The sequence below is a fragment of the Cyprinodon tularosa genome, unplaced genomic scaffold (assembly GCF_016077235.1).
Source record: "Cyprinodon tularosa strain WSP-4 unplaced genomic scaffold, ASM1607723v1 ctg269, whole genome shotgun sequence".
In the NCBI taxonomy this organism is placed as follows: domain Eukaryota; kingdom Metazoa; phylum Chordata; class Actinopteri; order Cyprinodontiformes; family Cyprinodontidae; genus Cyprinodon; species Cyprinodon tularosa.
In genome coordinates this window covers 461781-477002 of record NW_024038973.1, presented here as the reverse complement: position 1 = coordinate 477002, position 15222 = coordinate 461781, and the positions used below count along the sequence as shown (strand labels likewise).

General features: G+C 40.7%; 1 protein-coding gene across 8 annotated transcripts in view; it reads right to left on the bottom strand.

The window, feature by feature from the left end:
* Nucleotides 1-15222, bottom strand: part of LOC119786222 (RNA-binding protein Musashi homolog 2) — a 387008-nt gene that overhangs the window by 73573 nt on the left and 298213 nt on the right. For all 8 annotated transcript variants that reach the window (XM_038289416.1, XM_038289417.1, XM_038289418.1 and 5 more), the window contains exon 9: nucleotides 12961-13075. In XM_038289416.1, the coding sequence (XP_038145344.1) occupies nucleotides 12961-13075 (115 nt within the window). The remainder of the gene's footprint in view (nucleotides 1-12960; nucleotides 13076-15222) is intronic.

The following is a 15222-nucleotide window of genomic DNA, read 5'->3' as shown; positions in this document are numbered from 1 at the left end:
GTTCATTTCCAGTCTTTTGTTAACCACAAGCTCTCAGGCATTTTTATAGCACCATGTAATAACATTTTATAGCCGGCTCCTGGAAATGATGCAGCACCACTGCAGAAAAGGTTCACGTTTAAATATGGATAGATATTTATTTGAAGTGAAATCACCTGACATTTAGATCTAATTTAGTTTTATTTTTTGAGTCAATGTTTTACCATTAATTAAAATGAAATTAAAACAGGATAATTTTTTGGTGCAGATATCATATGAATGTTAGCAGGGTCACCAGCCTTTTTTTTTTATATGCATAAGCCAATCTGTTCAGAGAGACATTATATGAGAGCATTTGGCTTCGGCGAAAACGACTAAATGTCCACTCTAACGCAAACATGTTTTTTGTTTGGTTTTTTAACACTCTTTTAGAACAGGCCAGACACAGCTGGGGATTTGATCATAAAAACAAAGTATTCAGCGCTTCTGGAAATATTTGCGCAGTGTAAAAAAGAAACTCTCTTTTTTCAATGTTCTTTTTTATGTGATGCATAAATTGTTTAAATCTAACCTGAAGGATTTCCAAAAACCACAAAAGACTGCACAAGGTCATTTTTACTGAACAGAGACCAAGGCGAAACAGAAAAGCGTGAAGTACATGAAAAGCAAAGTGCATCCATGTTGCTTTTTTTTCCACCTTTTACAGGAGTTAAGAGGGAATGTAGGAGCTGGGTGCTCCAAATAAAGTGCTCACTTAAATCAAAGGTTTAATTGATCATTAGCCAGGTTGACCACCTCTAAAAAAGTAGCAGTTTTTTGGCACTATGCTGGTCTGGAGAAAACACGTGTGTTCAACACAAAGTGGGGCCAGCAAGACAGCAGCAATGGTCTTAAATAAGATTTTGTTGCAGTACATCAATCTTGAAAGATTTAAAGGAACATTTGAAACAAGCCAACATTCCACACTGTAAAACATTTCATGCAGGTGAAAGTTACCCAGTCAAATCATTGAATGCTCAGAGAGACAGCAAAACAAGTCAAGTGACAGAAAAAGACTGAACATGTATGGCTGTTTGGGTCTTTAAAAATAAAATATTTTTAAGTAAAATGGTTAAGGTTGGCAAAGTTTGATCTCAAATAACCATATGACTTCTAGAAAAGATTCTTAAGAGAAATTAGAGAAATATTAAAGTACAAACAGCTGTCAAAGTGAAATCTGGGGTTGGTTTTTAAATGTTGCAATGCGTTAACTCTGATTTTATGGAGTCAAAAATGAACTTCTGTTTTTTTAGAACGGGATACGGTCAACTAAAGTAAAAAAGTTTGTTAGCAAATGTCATCCAACAATGATTCCCGAAAAGCACAGACTTGCAACTGATTGACTGAAAAAGAACGCTCCAGTAAAAGTGAAATGTTCTGGTGGAGATAGATGTAAAGTTATCTGCAGAACGGTGTAAGTGACTGCTAAGGTTGGAGAGAAGTGATGACGTAAACTTATTCATGCTAGAGGTGGTTCTACAAGTTTAATGATGGAGTAGAATTAGTTTCTCACACAACGCTTATTTCTAACCTGGTTAAAGTCAGATTTTTCCTGTCAGTAATGTATAGACATTATAGAGAATATAATATCCGTAAATCTGTGGAACTAAAAAACTTATATTTGGAAGTACTGAAAAATAAAGAGGGGGGGATTCTCTTTTATCTGGTAAAGATAACTGACTTTAGACCCGTCGCCCTGACCTCTGTGGTCATGAAGTCCTTCGAGCGTCTTGTGCTGTCACACCTGAAAGAAATCACGGACCCCCTCCTGGACCCCTTCCAGTTTGCCTACAGAGCCAACAGGTCTGTAGATGACGCTGTCAACCTGGCCCTTCACCACATTCTCCAGCACCTGGACTCCGCAGGAACCTACGCCAGGATCCTGTTTGTGGACTTTAGCTCGGCCTTCAACACAATCATCCCAGCTCTGCTCCAGGAGAAGCTCTCCCAGCTGAATGTGCCTGACTCCACCTGCAGGTGGATCACAGACTTCCTATCAGACAGGAAGCAGCACGTAAAGCTGGGAACACAGTTCTCTGACTCACAGCTCATCAGCACTGGTTCCCCCCAGGGCTGTGTTCTTTCTCCTCTGCTCTTCTCCCTGTACACCAACAGCTGCACCTCCAGTCATCAGTCTGTCAAGCTCCTGAAGTTCGCAGACGACACCACTCTCATCGGACTGATCTCCGATGGTGACGAGTCCGCCTACAGGTGGGAGGCTGACCATCTGGTGACCTGGTGCAGGGAGAACAACCTGGAGCTCAACTCTCTAAAAACAGTGGAGTTGGTTGTAGACTTTAGAAAGAGCGCAGCCCCAGCTACCCCCATCACCCTCTGTGACTCCACCATTGACACTGTGGAGTCTTTCCGCTTCCTGGGATCTATCATCTCTCAGGACCTAAAGTGGGAGCTGAACATCGACTCCCTCACCAAGAAAGCCCAGCAGAGGATGTACTTCCTGCGGCAGCTGAAGAAATTCAACCTGCCCAGAACAATGATAGTGCGGTTCTACTCCTCCATCATTGAGTCCATCCTCACTTCCTCCATCACCATCTGGTACGCTGGTGCCACCGCCAAGGACAAGAGCAGACTGCAGCGTGTCATCCGGTCTGCAGAGAAGGTGATTGGCTGCAACCTCCCATCTCTCCAGGAGCTGCACGCCTCCAGGACTCTGAGGCGTGCAGGGAAGATTGTGGCTGATCCCTCGCACCCCAGTCACAGACTATTTCAGTCACTACCCTCTGGCAGGAGGCTGCGGTCCATCAGGACCAGAACCTCCAGTCACAAAAACAGTTTTTTCCCATCTGCTATCGGCCTTATCAACAAGGCCAAGACCCGCCCGTGACACTGGACAATGTTTCTCTCCCCCATTCAGGATTTCTGCGTTACATTAACGCACAGTCTACTGTTTGTATATAGCTTCTGTGTATATATATATATATATATTTTATATATATTCTATCTTATTTTGCTATTTTGTTTTGTTTTTTGTCTGCACCAACAACACCAAGTCAAATTCCTTGTAAGTGCAAACCTACTTGGCAATAAACTTGATTCTGATTCTGATTCTAAAGAAACAACAGCTAAAAAGATAGCAAAGGTCACCAGACATCACTGCTTTTTTAAAAACTGATTTTGTTTATTTGACTAAGCTTATAGTAAGAACATTAATAATTTCTCAACTTGACTACTGTCAAACAATATGGTCAAATGCAAAAAGAAAAGATTTAGAGAAACTTCAAATAATGCAGAATAAAGCTGCCTGTGTGGCATTAAATTGTTTTCACAGCACCAGTATAAATACCATGCATTCAAATCTAAGCTGGCTAAAGATTCATGACAGGGCACTAGCTTCGCTATTATTCTCAACGTGGAAAATCCACTGTTTCTGTTTGTTCAATTTAAGAATAATTTGGACTCTCATGGTTATGCCACAAGTAGTGCTGTCAATCGATTAAATTTTTTAATCGCGATTAATCGCATAAATGCCTGAGTTAACTCGCGATTAATCGCATTTTAATCGCACATTTTTTTCCTGATTGAAAATCATTTAAATACTCTCGATGACATACAAAAAAATACATACAGGCTAGGTTTGTGCCAATGTTCTTTTTTTAAAATGAAAACAGGTCACAGATACTGATTTATGCCATAGAAACATATGGCAAGAAGATGGGGAGGCATGTAGCAAAAAATAACAAATATGTAGGCAAAAAAAAGGCCCTGAAAACAGGCTGATGTAAAAGACAGTCTTTACAGTTAATACAGTCTTTTGAACAAAGACAAGCATTTTACCCTACTGCTATAAAATTTAGTAGAGTTAACATTAGATGTTAATTAACCAAGGTAATAATGAACAATTTTCAATCAATACATCAAAATCAATAGACCGACATCACTAGATGGAGGTAGTCTATGCTCTCTAGAAAGTTACTTTTCAGCCTCTTAACAAAAATGAGAACACACACACACCCACTCACCCACACACAGACACACCCACCCACACACACACACACACACACACGCGATACCGACCTGTTGCGTACACAGACGGCAAGAGTGCTGCTACGAGATTCCATTTCACCTCAGTAATCAGTTTTCTCAGCGTATTTCAGGTTGCTACTACACTCAACTTGTTTGTTGGTGGTGGGGCTTAAAGAAAAGGCACTAGCGTCACCCAGTGTATGAGCGTCTTTTTCCCTTGAGGAGCTCCGCTCTAGAAGCCTATGAGAAATGCATAGACTGGGGGAAAATAGCCCCGCCTTCCCGCAGGCTGCAGCGGGATGTACTTGGAAAAATTGTACCATAAAACCACATAGCGTTAATCTCACGTTAAAAAAATTATCGCCGTTAAAATGGCCTCGCGTTAACGCGTTAATAACGCGATAATTTTGACAGCACTAGCCACAAGACAAGCAGCTGAAGGACGATTTGTAATTTCTAGGGCGAAAACTAATTTCCTCAAATGCACCTTTACTTACAGAGCAATGAAAGAATGGAACTAATTGCCATTAATTCTCATAAAAATTGTACATAAATCTGCTTTTAAAATGCAACTTAAGAAGTTTTTTGGAGCAACTTATCTATAAATGAATTAGTTTCATATTCTAATTTATTGTAAGTTATTCATAAAATGTTAAAGTTTTGAATAGTAACTTTCCCCTTTTCTATGAATGTTCAGTCTTATTGATATGTATATGAAATTTGTCATCTGTCAAACATGTTCATGAATTTACATGGAATACTGTATTTTAATGATTTGGACCCCAGGAAGAGTAGCTGGCTATAAACCACAGCTAATGGGGATGCTAATAATAAATAAACAAAAAAATAAATTTAATTTAAAATGTCTTCTTGAGTTATTAAGCCAAATGTACAGTAGGTGGTCTTGAATCCTGCACAGAACCACTACTGTGTTAATTTTAAGTTGCTGCTCTTTTAACTTAACTGTATATGTTTCTGATTTTTATTCATTGTTAACATTGCCATTAACCTACTTCCCATTTGAATCACATTGCAACAGCAATGGTTTAAACAAATGATTCCAACTAAAAGTGATTAACAGCATTAAATAGTATACAGAATTTGAAATATTTTTTATGATAAAGAATTGTGCATGATGCACCTCATAAGCTAAACATGTTTAAGCTGTCATCAGTATATGAATCAAAACGTAGCTACATTTAAGTTTGACATTTTGGTCGTCCCACATGCTGACATGGAAACATCTGCACTAAACTATTAACTTTTGATTAGTTTAGTCCGGGGGCTAATTGAAAATGACAAATGCGACTTGACTGTGATGTCTGTAAACCAAAGTCATCGTGCTTGTTGAGAAATCTCTTGACGTTCCAATGAGGACAAAAGAGGAGCCGGTGTCATTAGAAATATTTAAGAGCAGCAGATGCATTGTTCATCTGCTGTCATGATTCTTATTACAACCACAGACCAAGCAGTTAATTAGCTGGACACTTTTCAGACAGAAGCAGCTGTGGGCAACATATTGAGAGAGGATGTGAGGCAACAGCCATTGGATACAGGAAAAAGAAGAAATCTGAGAGGAGTAAAAGGGTGAGTTAGTGAGGCAGAGTGGAAGTGGGGAAGGATGGGAGCATCATCAAGGGTAATATGAACATAATTAACCCCTCTGATTATGGAATGTGTGTTAGTCTTTATTTGTTTTCCTCAAACCATTACCCTATCAATGATTTTTCTGTTTCTAACTACTAAGGAAGGTGCAGTGCTTAATGCTAGGAATTCAGCCGTAATATCGCTGTCTCAATTGTACAATATTTAAAATACCTATATCTCAGAAAAACACCTTGGAAACCTTTTTAGGCTTTTGTTTATTCAGCATGCGTTTTTAAAAGCTTGATGAAGTATTACATTTCTGCGTGATAATTTGTTACCATGCATCATGGATAAGGGAGGCTTCAGATCCACTGACAATTTTTATTCACTTAGATTTGAGGCAGCATGCTGGGGAAGCTGCCAGAAGGTTTCTAGGTTTGAATCATAGTCCGGGCCTTTTTGTGTGGAGTTTGAATACTCTCCATGTGCACACAGTGGTTCTCTCCAGGTGTGTCCTTAGAATCTCTAACCTCTTAAATTCTGAGAACTTCACTGTTATACGGATGTCTGAGTGTCTAGATGGATTTATAAATGATGCATTTCTACGACTAGAAGACTCTAGACTCTAGTCTCTCCTTTTTCTCATCTATTCCATCCCACATATGTTCTGATACAATTTATTTTACTGAAACCAAATGTACGAATTTATTTCATCAAAGTAATTCTGTATCTGTTGTTTTAATAAAACAACAAAATGTTCTCAGAAATCAACTGCTGCAGATGGGACATTATTTAATGTTTATTCAATTAGCCCTGATTAATAACTGCCCTGTGGGGAATACAAAAATCTCATCTTTTTGTAACAGTGAATGCACCACACTCTTCAGTGTTTATGCTGTTACTGAATGAAGAACGTTTTGCTTCTTTAATGATCACAGAGCTACTTAAAAAAAAAACTTGGGAAGCAGGGAGAAGAAGAAGCAACATGTCTAAGGTGGTGAAAGGGAGATTAAAAACTATAGAAGATGGCAGCCAGGTCCTCTGATGCTTCTAATCAGGCTTTTAACTCCAGAAAATGCTGGAATCATGTTGGAAATCCAAGAATAAAGATAAAACATCCAATTTCTTTAGGGAATATATATTAAAAAAGGCCAGTTTAGCAGTGTTACTTCATACTTGCTAACTGTTCAAAAAAAGATGAATTTTTTTTTAAGTGAAATCCATGGCTATATTTTTTTTGAAATATAAATAACACCTTTTTAGTATTGTCATTTCCCTCATACAGGAGGTACATCATAAATATAATGCTTCTGTCATGGTAGGTAGTATTGAAAAAGCATTTAGAACTGCTTAACTAAGTCATCTTATTTCATAGTGTGTTTACTGCAGACCTCCTTTGCCCTGAGGTATGACATACACACCTATGAGCACATCTCTCAGAAGGATGGTGTCTATAAATGCATGAAAAATGTAAGTTTGCATGCCGGGGCATTTTTGGTGTGCCTATGCAGGATACGTGCATGTTGGAATGTGAGCATGTGTGTAGACCCTCTGTTCTGTATGCTTTGTGGGTTGTGCCAGCTGGAATCAGAAAGGTTGACCTTGGTCATAAATATCTAATCAGTGTTTGCTGTCCATGAAAAAGTTCAATTTATTCCTGACCCAATGGGAAAATGCCTCAGCCAGAGCCTCTCTTGCAGACAAAACGAAATTCAAGTCTGAGAGGCGGAGAGGGGAACCTTAACCTGGTTTGGATGAAGTAGGACAGAGGCATTGCTTGAAAAAAAATAAAAAATCAGTTCTCATCATCTGCTGATGAGAAGTCATCACCAGGAAGCTACAGATGGATAGCTTTCACAAAAAAAACCCTCATTGTTTGTTTGGTCTGAAAAGAACTGTGATATGGTACAATGAAAAGCCATCACAGTCGGCAAAGTATTGGATATTATGTGTTTGATACTGTCTTACTGTCAAACTGAATAAATGCCTGACTGAAAATGTTGCCTCAGATACCCTTGCTCTTGATTCCTTCCTATTTTAACATTTTCTAAAATGAAAAACCACAACAACAATATATTACCAGCCCATTCACATAAGTAAAAGCAGAATTTCAAGCCAGAAGCATTCAATATAGAGAGGTTCTGAGTTACAAGTATGCATTTCTAAATTGTCTGTACTGTATGTGTGAAATAAAAGAAAGGAAGCCAGAAATAAATTGCTAAAGAAAGAGAAGGCAGGGGATAATTTGTTGTTTCACTTAATGAAGCTTGCTACTGTGCCTGGCCTTGTGGCGGCCTCTTAGTGCTCTTATTTGCCTTATTAATATGCATGCTAATGTACCTATTTTATGGCCCAACAGTTCTGATTCACTTTAAAATCAATTATCCATCTGGTACACCCATACCTCGTGCCGGCTCAAATGTGTATTCATTTCAGCAAACATACATCGGCACAACACAATAAAGATAAATGCCCCGATTAGAGGCAGTAAACAAAGGAGCTAGGGATGGCTTTAATGAGATTTGGCACAAAAGGAGCTTACACTTTCTTAAATAATGAGCCTAGGGTCCCTTTTTCCAAATGCAAATTATATAAAGGAATGTTTCGCTGCCCTTGTTCCAATTTCATTTAGATAAGAGTGTCTCCAAACAAGTTGGCTGTTAATATTCTCACATGAGCACATCACTGCCTTCCTGCTTGGCATCTCCCAGCGGAGGGAAAGAGTGCTCTCCTCTCCGCAGACACTTTAGTCTGTAATAAGTTCTGAAAAGTTCACTGTGCTTGTTAAATACTTTGACCAGATGAGATGGAGCTGGGAATGGCTTCAATAGAGTTGACAGACGCACTTGGCTGGACTCATCAACTGTTTTAGCACCAACAACTGTATAATCACTTTCAGAGAAAGGTCAAGAATGCAGTAACTGAGACAATGGAAGTAACTTTGCACAAACAAATGAGGAGATGAATGTATAGAAATTAGCTAATAGAAATAATTTGCTGCCTTTCAGAGTACAACAATTTATGTTGTTTGTTAGAAACTGTAAAGCCAGGAAATTATGGGGAAATTTTTTTTTCAGTAAATGTTTTAAGCTGCTTGATTACTGAAATAATTCAATCTACGGTGTTGCTATAGTTTTTTAACACTTAAAACGATCAGAAAATTAATTTTGTATGATGTATTTGAGCAGTTTGCATACATCCTTGAAGGGATCCAGTCACAGACTGTGCCTATTAAAAAAACAAACACCAACAACCTTATGTACATGTTAAAATAAAGCAATTTATAAAGAATATGGTGCAAATGCAGTAGAAACATTGAGTTGAGTTCTATTTAAAGAGATTTGAAAATTCACAATGTAGGGCAAAAATTATGTTTACAAGTGGGAGACTTGACTAGACTTGATTAGAGTTTCAACAGTTCAACAGTCTGATGACAGCGAGAAAAAAGCTGTTGCAGAACCTGCAGGTCTTGCATCAAATGCTTCGAGGCCTTCCTAGAGGACAGCCTCATAGTGTTTACTCAATCACTTTAGAACCTGAAACCTTTTTTTGCACCATACTCGATCAAAAGAAAGGAGCTTTGTTTTACACTGTTGCTATGTGCTGGCAGATCTTACTTTTCCATCTACGTGCTAGCTTCCTCAGCCTTAGCTAACACTTCAATGAACATCAATGTTTATATTGTATTCCAAGCACTTCACTTGTCTTATCCCTCTTGGCATCCATATTTTCCTCAATTTTGGACTTTTCTTATTTTTTTCCACGCCTCTTGGAGAAAAAATGGCTTCTGCTCCATTTCTTACTTGTTTACTGTTGTGACGATGTGAAATATCTTACCTCAAGCCATGTGGTCTTCTTATGTATGCTTAAACTTACTAACAAATGGAACAAGAACTAAGTAAAAAATCTGAGAAATAAAATCTAAGCCAACAGGAAACCACAGTTCAATCAGATAACCTTTATATAGAAACCAGAAAAAGCTAGTCACAAAAATGAACCTTTTAATAGCCACACACCTGATATAAGATTATACCCATGCCTCAGAGGAATGCCAAACAAACACATTTCTGCATGTTGAATGGTGTGCATTTATAGGGTGATATTACATCTTGGGTTTTTAAAGATGAAAGAAAAATAAAACATTTAAAATAAAATTATGTGTAAAGCGTAAAGAAAAAACCTAGATGTAATTTAAATGTACAATGATAACCACTGTTTGGTGAAACGAGCTGATAACCCTTTTTCTGCTCTTAGGTGGCTAAAAAAATTCCCGTCTGTATTTACTTTACTGTATTTAAGAATCTTGACATGTAAACTAAAACAAAATAAAACAATGCCAAACATAGTAAAAATGTATTTGGAAAATAAATAATGGAAATAACTTGAATCAGTTTAAAATGCACCACTATCTAGTAGTAAACATGCTTCAGCATTGAATTCATCTGCTTTAGGTGGGAGGAGCCATTTTCAGGTACCGTTTGTTTGTAATGGAAAAGGACTTTAAGTGATGGCAAATCCATTTGGTTTAGCCATACAATCAAATTATTTGCATATGGAATGTGAACGACAAATAGATAGCTAGGTAGATAACTAGACACACAGACAGATAGCTGAATAGATGGGGGGTGAGCACAGGGGCAGGGAGGCAAAGAGTGCAATGGTGTTAAATAAAAAGGGACCAAGGCATTGGCTGGATGGTAATGAAGGGAGGAGGGAGGGTCGGCAGCTGAGGTCCCTGTAGATGAGATCTCTCTCTGACATGTGTGTCCCCTTCATTACCCATTAAGGGGGGAGCAGTGATGAATCCTTAATATGACATTACACCAATTTTCCTCTTCATTTAGTCTGCTAATGTGCTGGTCTGCTCCTATATGCCCAGGGGCTGCCTGTACCAGACTCAACCCGAAATAGACCACAGTGGCCACTGGTGGCACACCTTGAAGCAGCCTAATTAGGGGCAGCAACCACCTAATAGAGCTTTCTAGATGAGGGTTAGTTTACTTAGTTTGTTTTTCTTAGCAGGTAGAAACTGTGCGTGATGAAGCTCAGGGAGCTGGCGGCCAACCAGTAAGGCATGTATAAGGTGTGTATCTGACACTTGATTGTAGAGATATCAATTGCATACATTTGAGGGCAGGGATGCCCTCTGTCACCTTTCCTGTCTTTAATCTTTATGGCCAGCATTTCTAGTTTGCAGCTGAATGCAAAGAGGCTGGAAGGGGAACGAGGTCCTCTAGGTCAGAGGCCATGGTTATTGATGGCAAAAAGGTGGCATGTTCCCTTTGGCTTGGATGAGAGTTCCTGCCTCGAGTGGAGGAGTTCAAGTATCTTGGGGTCCTTTTGCAACCGAGTGGAGAATGGAATGGGAATTTGGAAAGATGGATCAGTGCGGCTGCTGCTATAATGCGGATGCTGCACTGGTCTGTTGTGGGGAAGGGTGTGCTGAGAGAAAACGCAAAGCTCTAGATTTACGAGTGGGTCCTAAATCCAAGAACTCTAGATTATGAATGAAACAACGAGATTGCGGATACAAGACACTGAAAGGAAATGTCTCTGCAGGGTGGCTGGGCACTCCCTTAGAGATAGGGTGAGGAGCCTGGTCATTCAGAAGGGACTCTGATTAGAGCTGCTTCTCCTCCACATTAAGACGAGTCACATGAGGTGGCTCTGACATCCTTTTCTCACACTCCCTGGACACCTCTCTTAGGAGGTGTTCCAGGCACATCCCACCAGAAGCAGACCCAGGACACACTGCAGGGACTATTGGGCACATTGGGGTCCCCCAAGCAAAGCTGAAACTAGTGTCTGGGGAGAAGGAAGTCTGGGAGTCTCTACTGAGACTGCTTCCCCTGCGACCTGGTCCCTGATAAGCAGACAATGATAATTAGGAGCAGGTAAAAAAATCTGGTTTTAAACAAATAAAAACTGAAAGAAATTGTATTCTGTAATATAAAAACAGCTCTTCTGTAAAGGGTCTTTAGAGGACCAGTGAACAACCAGCACTATGCAGATTTAGGAACACAACAGACAGGATAAGGAGAAAGTCTGAAGCGTCTAAAGTCAGGGTTAGTACATATATTGTTTGTTATAAGTTATAACAAACAATAATGACACCGAATATATTTATCAATTGACCATGCAAAAGTGGAGAGTATGGCAAAACTGCACCCCTACCAACACATGAACATTCATCTACACTTTCATGAAAGGCAAAGAGAGGATAAATCAGAGAAGCAGCCAATATGCAAATGTTAACTGCAGAAGATGCAGAGATCTAAGGCTCAGGTGAAAGAATTTAAAGGCAGATATGACTGTATTGGAAGGGTGGAAAGAAGACAACCATTGTGGAAAGAAAGCCATAAAAATATTTGTTAGCTTTTTTTCCATAAGAGATAACATATGGAGTTTGATGATGACGATGGATGAGTCTAAAACTTTCTGCGATTTATATTGTTGCAAATAAGCCTAAAACTCATCTCTTTGGTGACGCACAGTAATAGTTTAATCCTGTGGGAGTGGTGATCTTCAGCAGACGGTAAGTGGTCAGGTTATTAAAAGCTAAATAGGAATGAAAACCTATTTGAAGCTGCAAAAAAAATGAGACTAGACTGAAGAGTCAGCCTCAGGCAGATATATGACCATGAACAGACAGTCAAAGCAAGGATGGAATGGTTGGGACAACACATTTGCCAAATCAGTGGGAGTGGGTTTTTTAGCTTACAACCTTGGAATCCTGAGGTTGTGAGTTCGAAACCCACTCCCGCAGACTGCCTCTCTGGGTCTCTGAGCAAGACCCTTAACTAGTGCTGCGCCGATGCCATTTTTTGGTCCCGATACCGATACCTGGCTGTGCAGTATCGGCTGATACCGATACCATAATAATGTAAAATAATTGCCATCATGGCTTTGTCGAGCTGCTGCCTACCTTTGTGAAGCAGGAAAAAATCTATTACAAAGTGAATCCAGTAGAACTTTTTATTGCCTACCAGGAGTGGGTGACAATAGTTGAATAAACATATGGCTCTCAAAATGGTATCGGTGCCCTATTTGGTGGTACTCGCCGATACCGATACCGATACCACCATTTTAGGGCAGTATCGGGGCCCCGTCCGATACTGGTATCGGTATCGGTGCAACACTACCCTTAACCCCCGATTGCTCCCCGGGCGCTGCACAGTGGCAGCCCCCTAGTCTGAAAAGCTGAAGGGGTAAAATTCCTTTTGATAAATTGTAGACATACCCTGAAAGACATTGCAGAGGTTGCAGAAAGTAGTTCTACATATCTGTCTGATAATGCATCCTATTCTATCAACTTCACAATAATGTATTCATGTATGTAAGTTATTGACAGTAAATTTGAAACCAACTCACTCAGCATGCCCATCCCCAGCATGAAGGCATCCATGGTGTAGGGCAGACCCCTGGCTCGCCCTCGCGTACCTGGTGGGAACATCACCTCCTTGGGCTGGGCCTTCTTACATTCTACCTATGTACACAGACAAACACACACACAGATGCACACAGACAACCCATTAAACTGTGTAGGTACACAAGTAGACAGATCTGACAGGGCTGTCTCAGCTCTTAAGGCTGGTTTTGTGTCTGACTCACACACAGCTAGATGTTTTCCATAGGAGAGAAAGAGAGCGTGAGACAGGGAAAACACAACTAAGTCAAACTGGACTCACATTTTAGAGAAAAGACTCCAAGGGAAAGTTAAAATCGTGCTCCCCCTGTATTAAAGCAAAGGTTACTGCTCCAGTGAGCATGTGCCTGGAGCCTCAGGGAAATACAAGCTAAAGACTTTTAAGAGTTTTGAGACATGAGAGTAGAATAAGCTGCTTCCACTATGCAGAGTTTTTGGAAGTCAAACATTATAAACACCAAAGAATTGATAACTGCAACAATAGCAGTTTAAATTTAAGCAAATCTAGTCTTTCACACAGTAAAGTCCCTTGTGTCCCACAGCCTTCTTCCACCTGCAGCACCCATCTCAACTCTGCATTTAATCCTCTTGCTCTCCCTCTCACACATATACAGGTTTGCTCATTTTCCCATTTAGCAAGACTGACATTCCCTCCTCCTACATAACACATATCAAATGAACGATGTGACAGGGGCAGATGAGGGGAGGAAGAAAGATGAGAGTCCTATTTACCACGTATCCATCCTATCTGTAGGAATTATAGCAGCTGACAGCGTTGCCGCGGCCCTGCGTCTCTCGGTTGTTCTTTGGTAGGCTGAGTCCGTTCACCATGCTGCACAATCTATTTGCTCCACTGCCTGCTTGGCATCAGCCTGTCCATCTGTTTGTCTGTTTGCCTCCTGGCTCTTGCCGGCTTCTCCCCACTGCCTCCACTTAAGCGGGGCTTTCTCGGCTGCTGCGATTCACATGTCATCCCGGCCTGCTGCACAAGACAGGCACCTGCACCGCTGCAGCATGCACATCAGCTAAAGGTATAGCTCGGCAGCCATATAAATAGGTCTGCAGCTCCTGACAGGCCAGGGGTGAACATTATTATTCACACGAAGCGGTAGGCACAACATGTTACTGCGTTTTTTCCAAACTGAAGAAATACTTAATGCCTTGAGAGGTTTTCGTGCTGAATCAATAGTGTAACAAGCGCTTTATACTACATCCAGGGAACAAGACATGTAAAAAGAGAACACTAATGAAAAAGGTTTCCATCACAGAGGGGAAGCTGCTGCGTTGCAAAGCTGTGATTTGTTGCTGTTAGCAGCCCCTTTTATTTGAAGCAGACTGACTAAAATACACAGTTCCCTCAGCCACTTTGTAGCTGTCACAGCCACTCTGGCCTCTACATTCGCCTTGTGCGGTTTGACATAGTGCTGAGGCGAGCGCAGGCTCTCCTATCGTCAAGAGAATGACCCATGGAAACAGGAGTTGGCTGGGACTTCTGAGTGTGTTGGAAATCTCAGCACACTGCTGGGATTTTCATATGTTCACATGGCTGAGTGACAAATGCAGTCGAGTTCCACCCACGCCGCAGACACGCTGCCGTCTGATCAGCCGTCCTTCTGTAACCCCTGCCACTTCCAGCGAGTTGGACGCTCAGGTGGCCTGCTGGGGGTAAGACAGAGCCCCGTGTGTGAGTCATGCCTACATGCTCTCAGATACGAGTCTTTGATATTCATAGTGAGGGCTCCTTGTCATGGATTTAAAAATCCAGTCAGAAGCGTAGATGTGTGGTGGTGTGAGTGTGTGGGTGTTCACCTGCTTCACAGACAGGGAAGTGTGTGAGGGAGGCAGGCAGGAGCTTTCAAGATTCAGCAAAGTTGAAATAAAACGGGAAGAAAGGGAGAGAGGACACGGAGACAATTCAGCCGCTGTGAATGAGAAGCTACAAAAGAGGTTCAGCAACTGTGAGGGCAGAGATTCAAATTTTGCCAAGTGGAAAGTTTTAGCGACTGAACCTGAGCAGCTTAAAAACAGGTTTTGGCTTAGAGTATTTCCAAGAATTATAGCTTGTTGAACTTGTCAAGGACTTCTGAATTAAACTCGCCGCAGTGTGATGTACTGGGACCCACAATATAAACACCAAGGTGCCATTGTGTAGCATGGTGCCCTGTAGGGAAAGGCGACACCCCATTAACCTGCCTTGACTTTGTGGA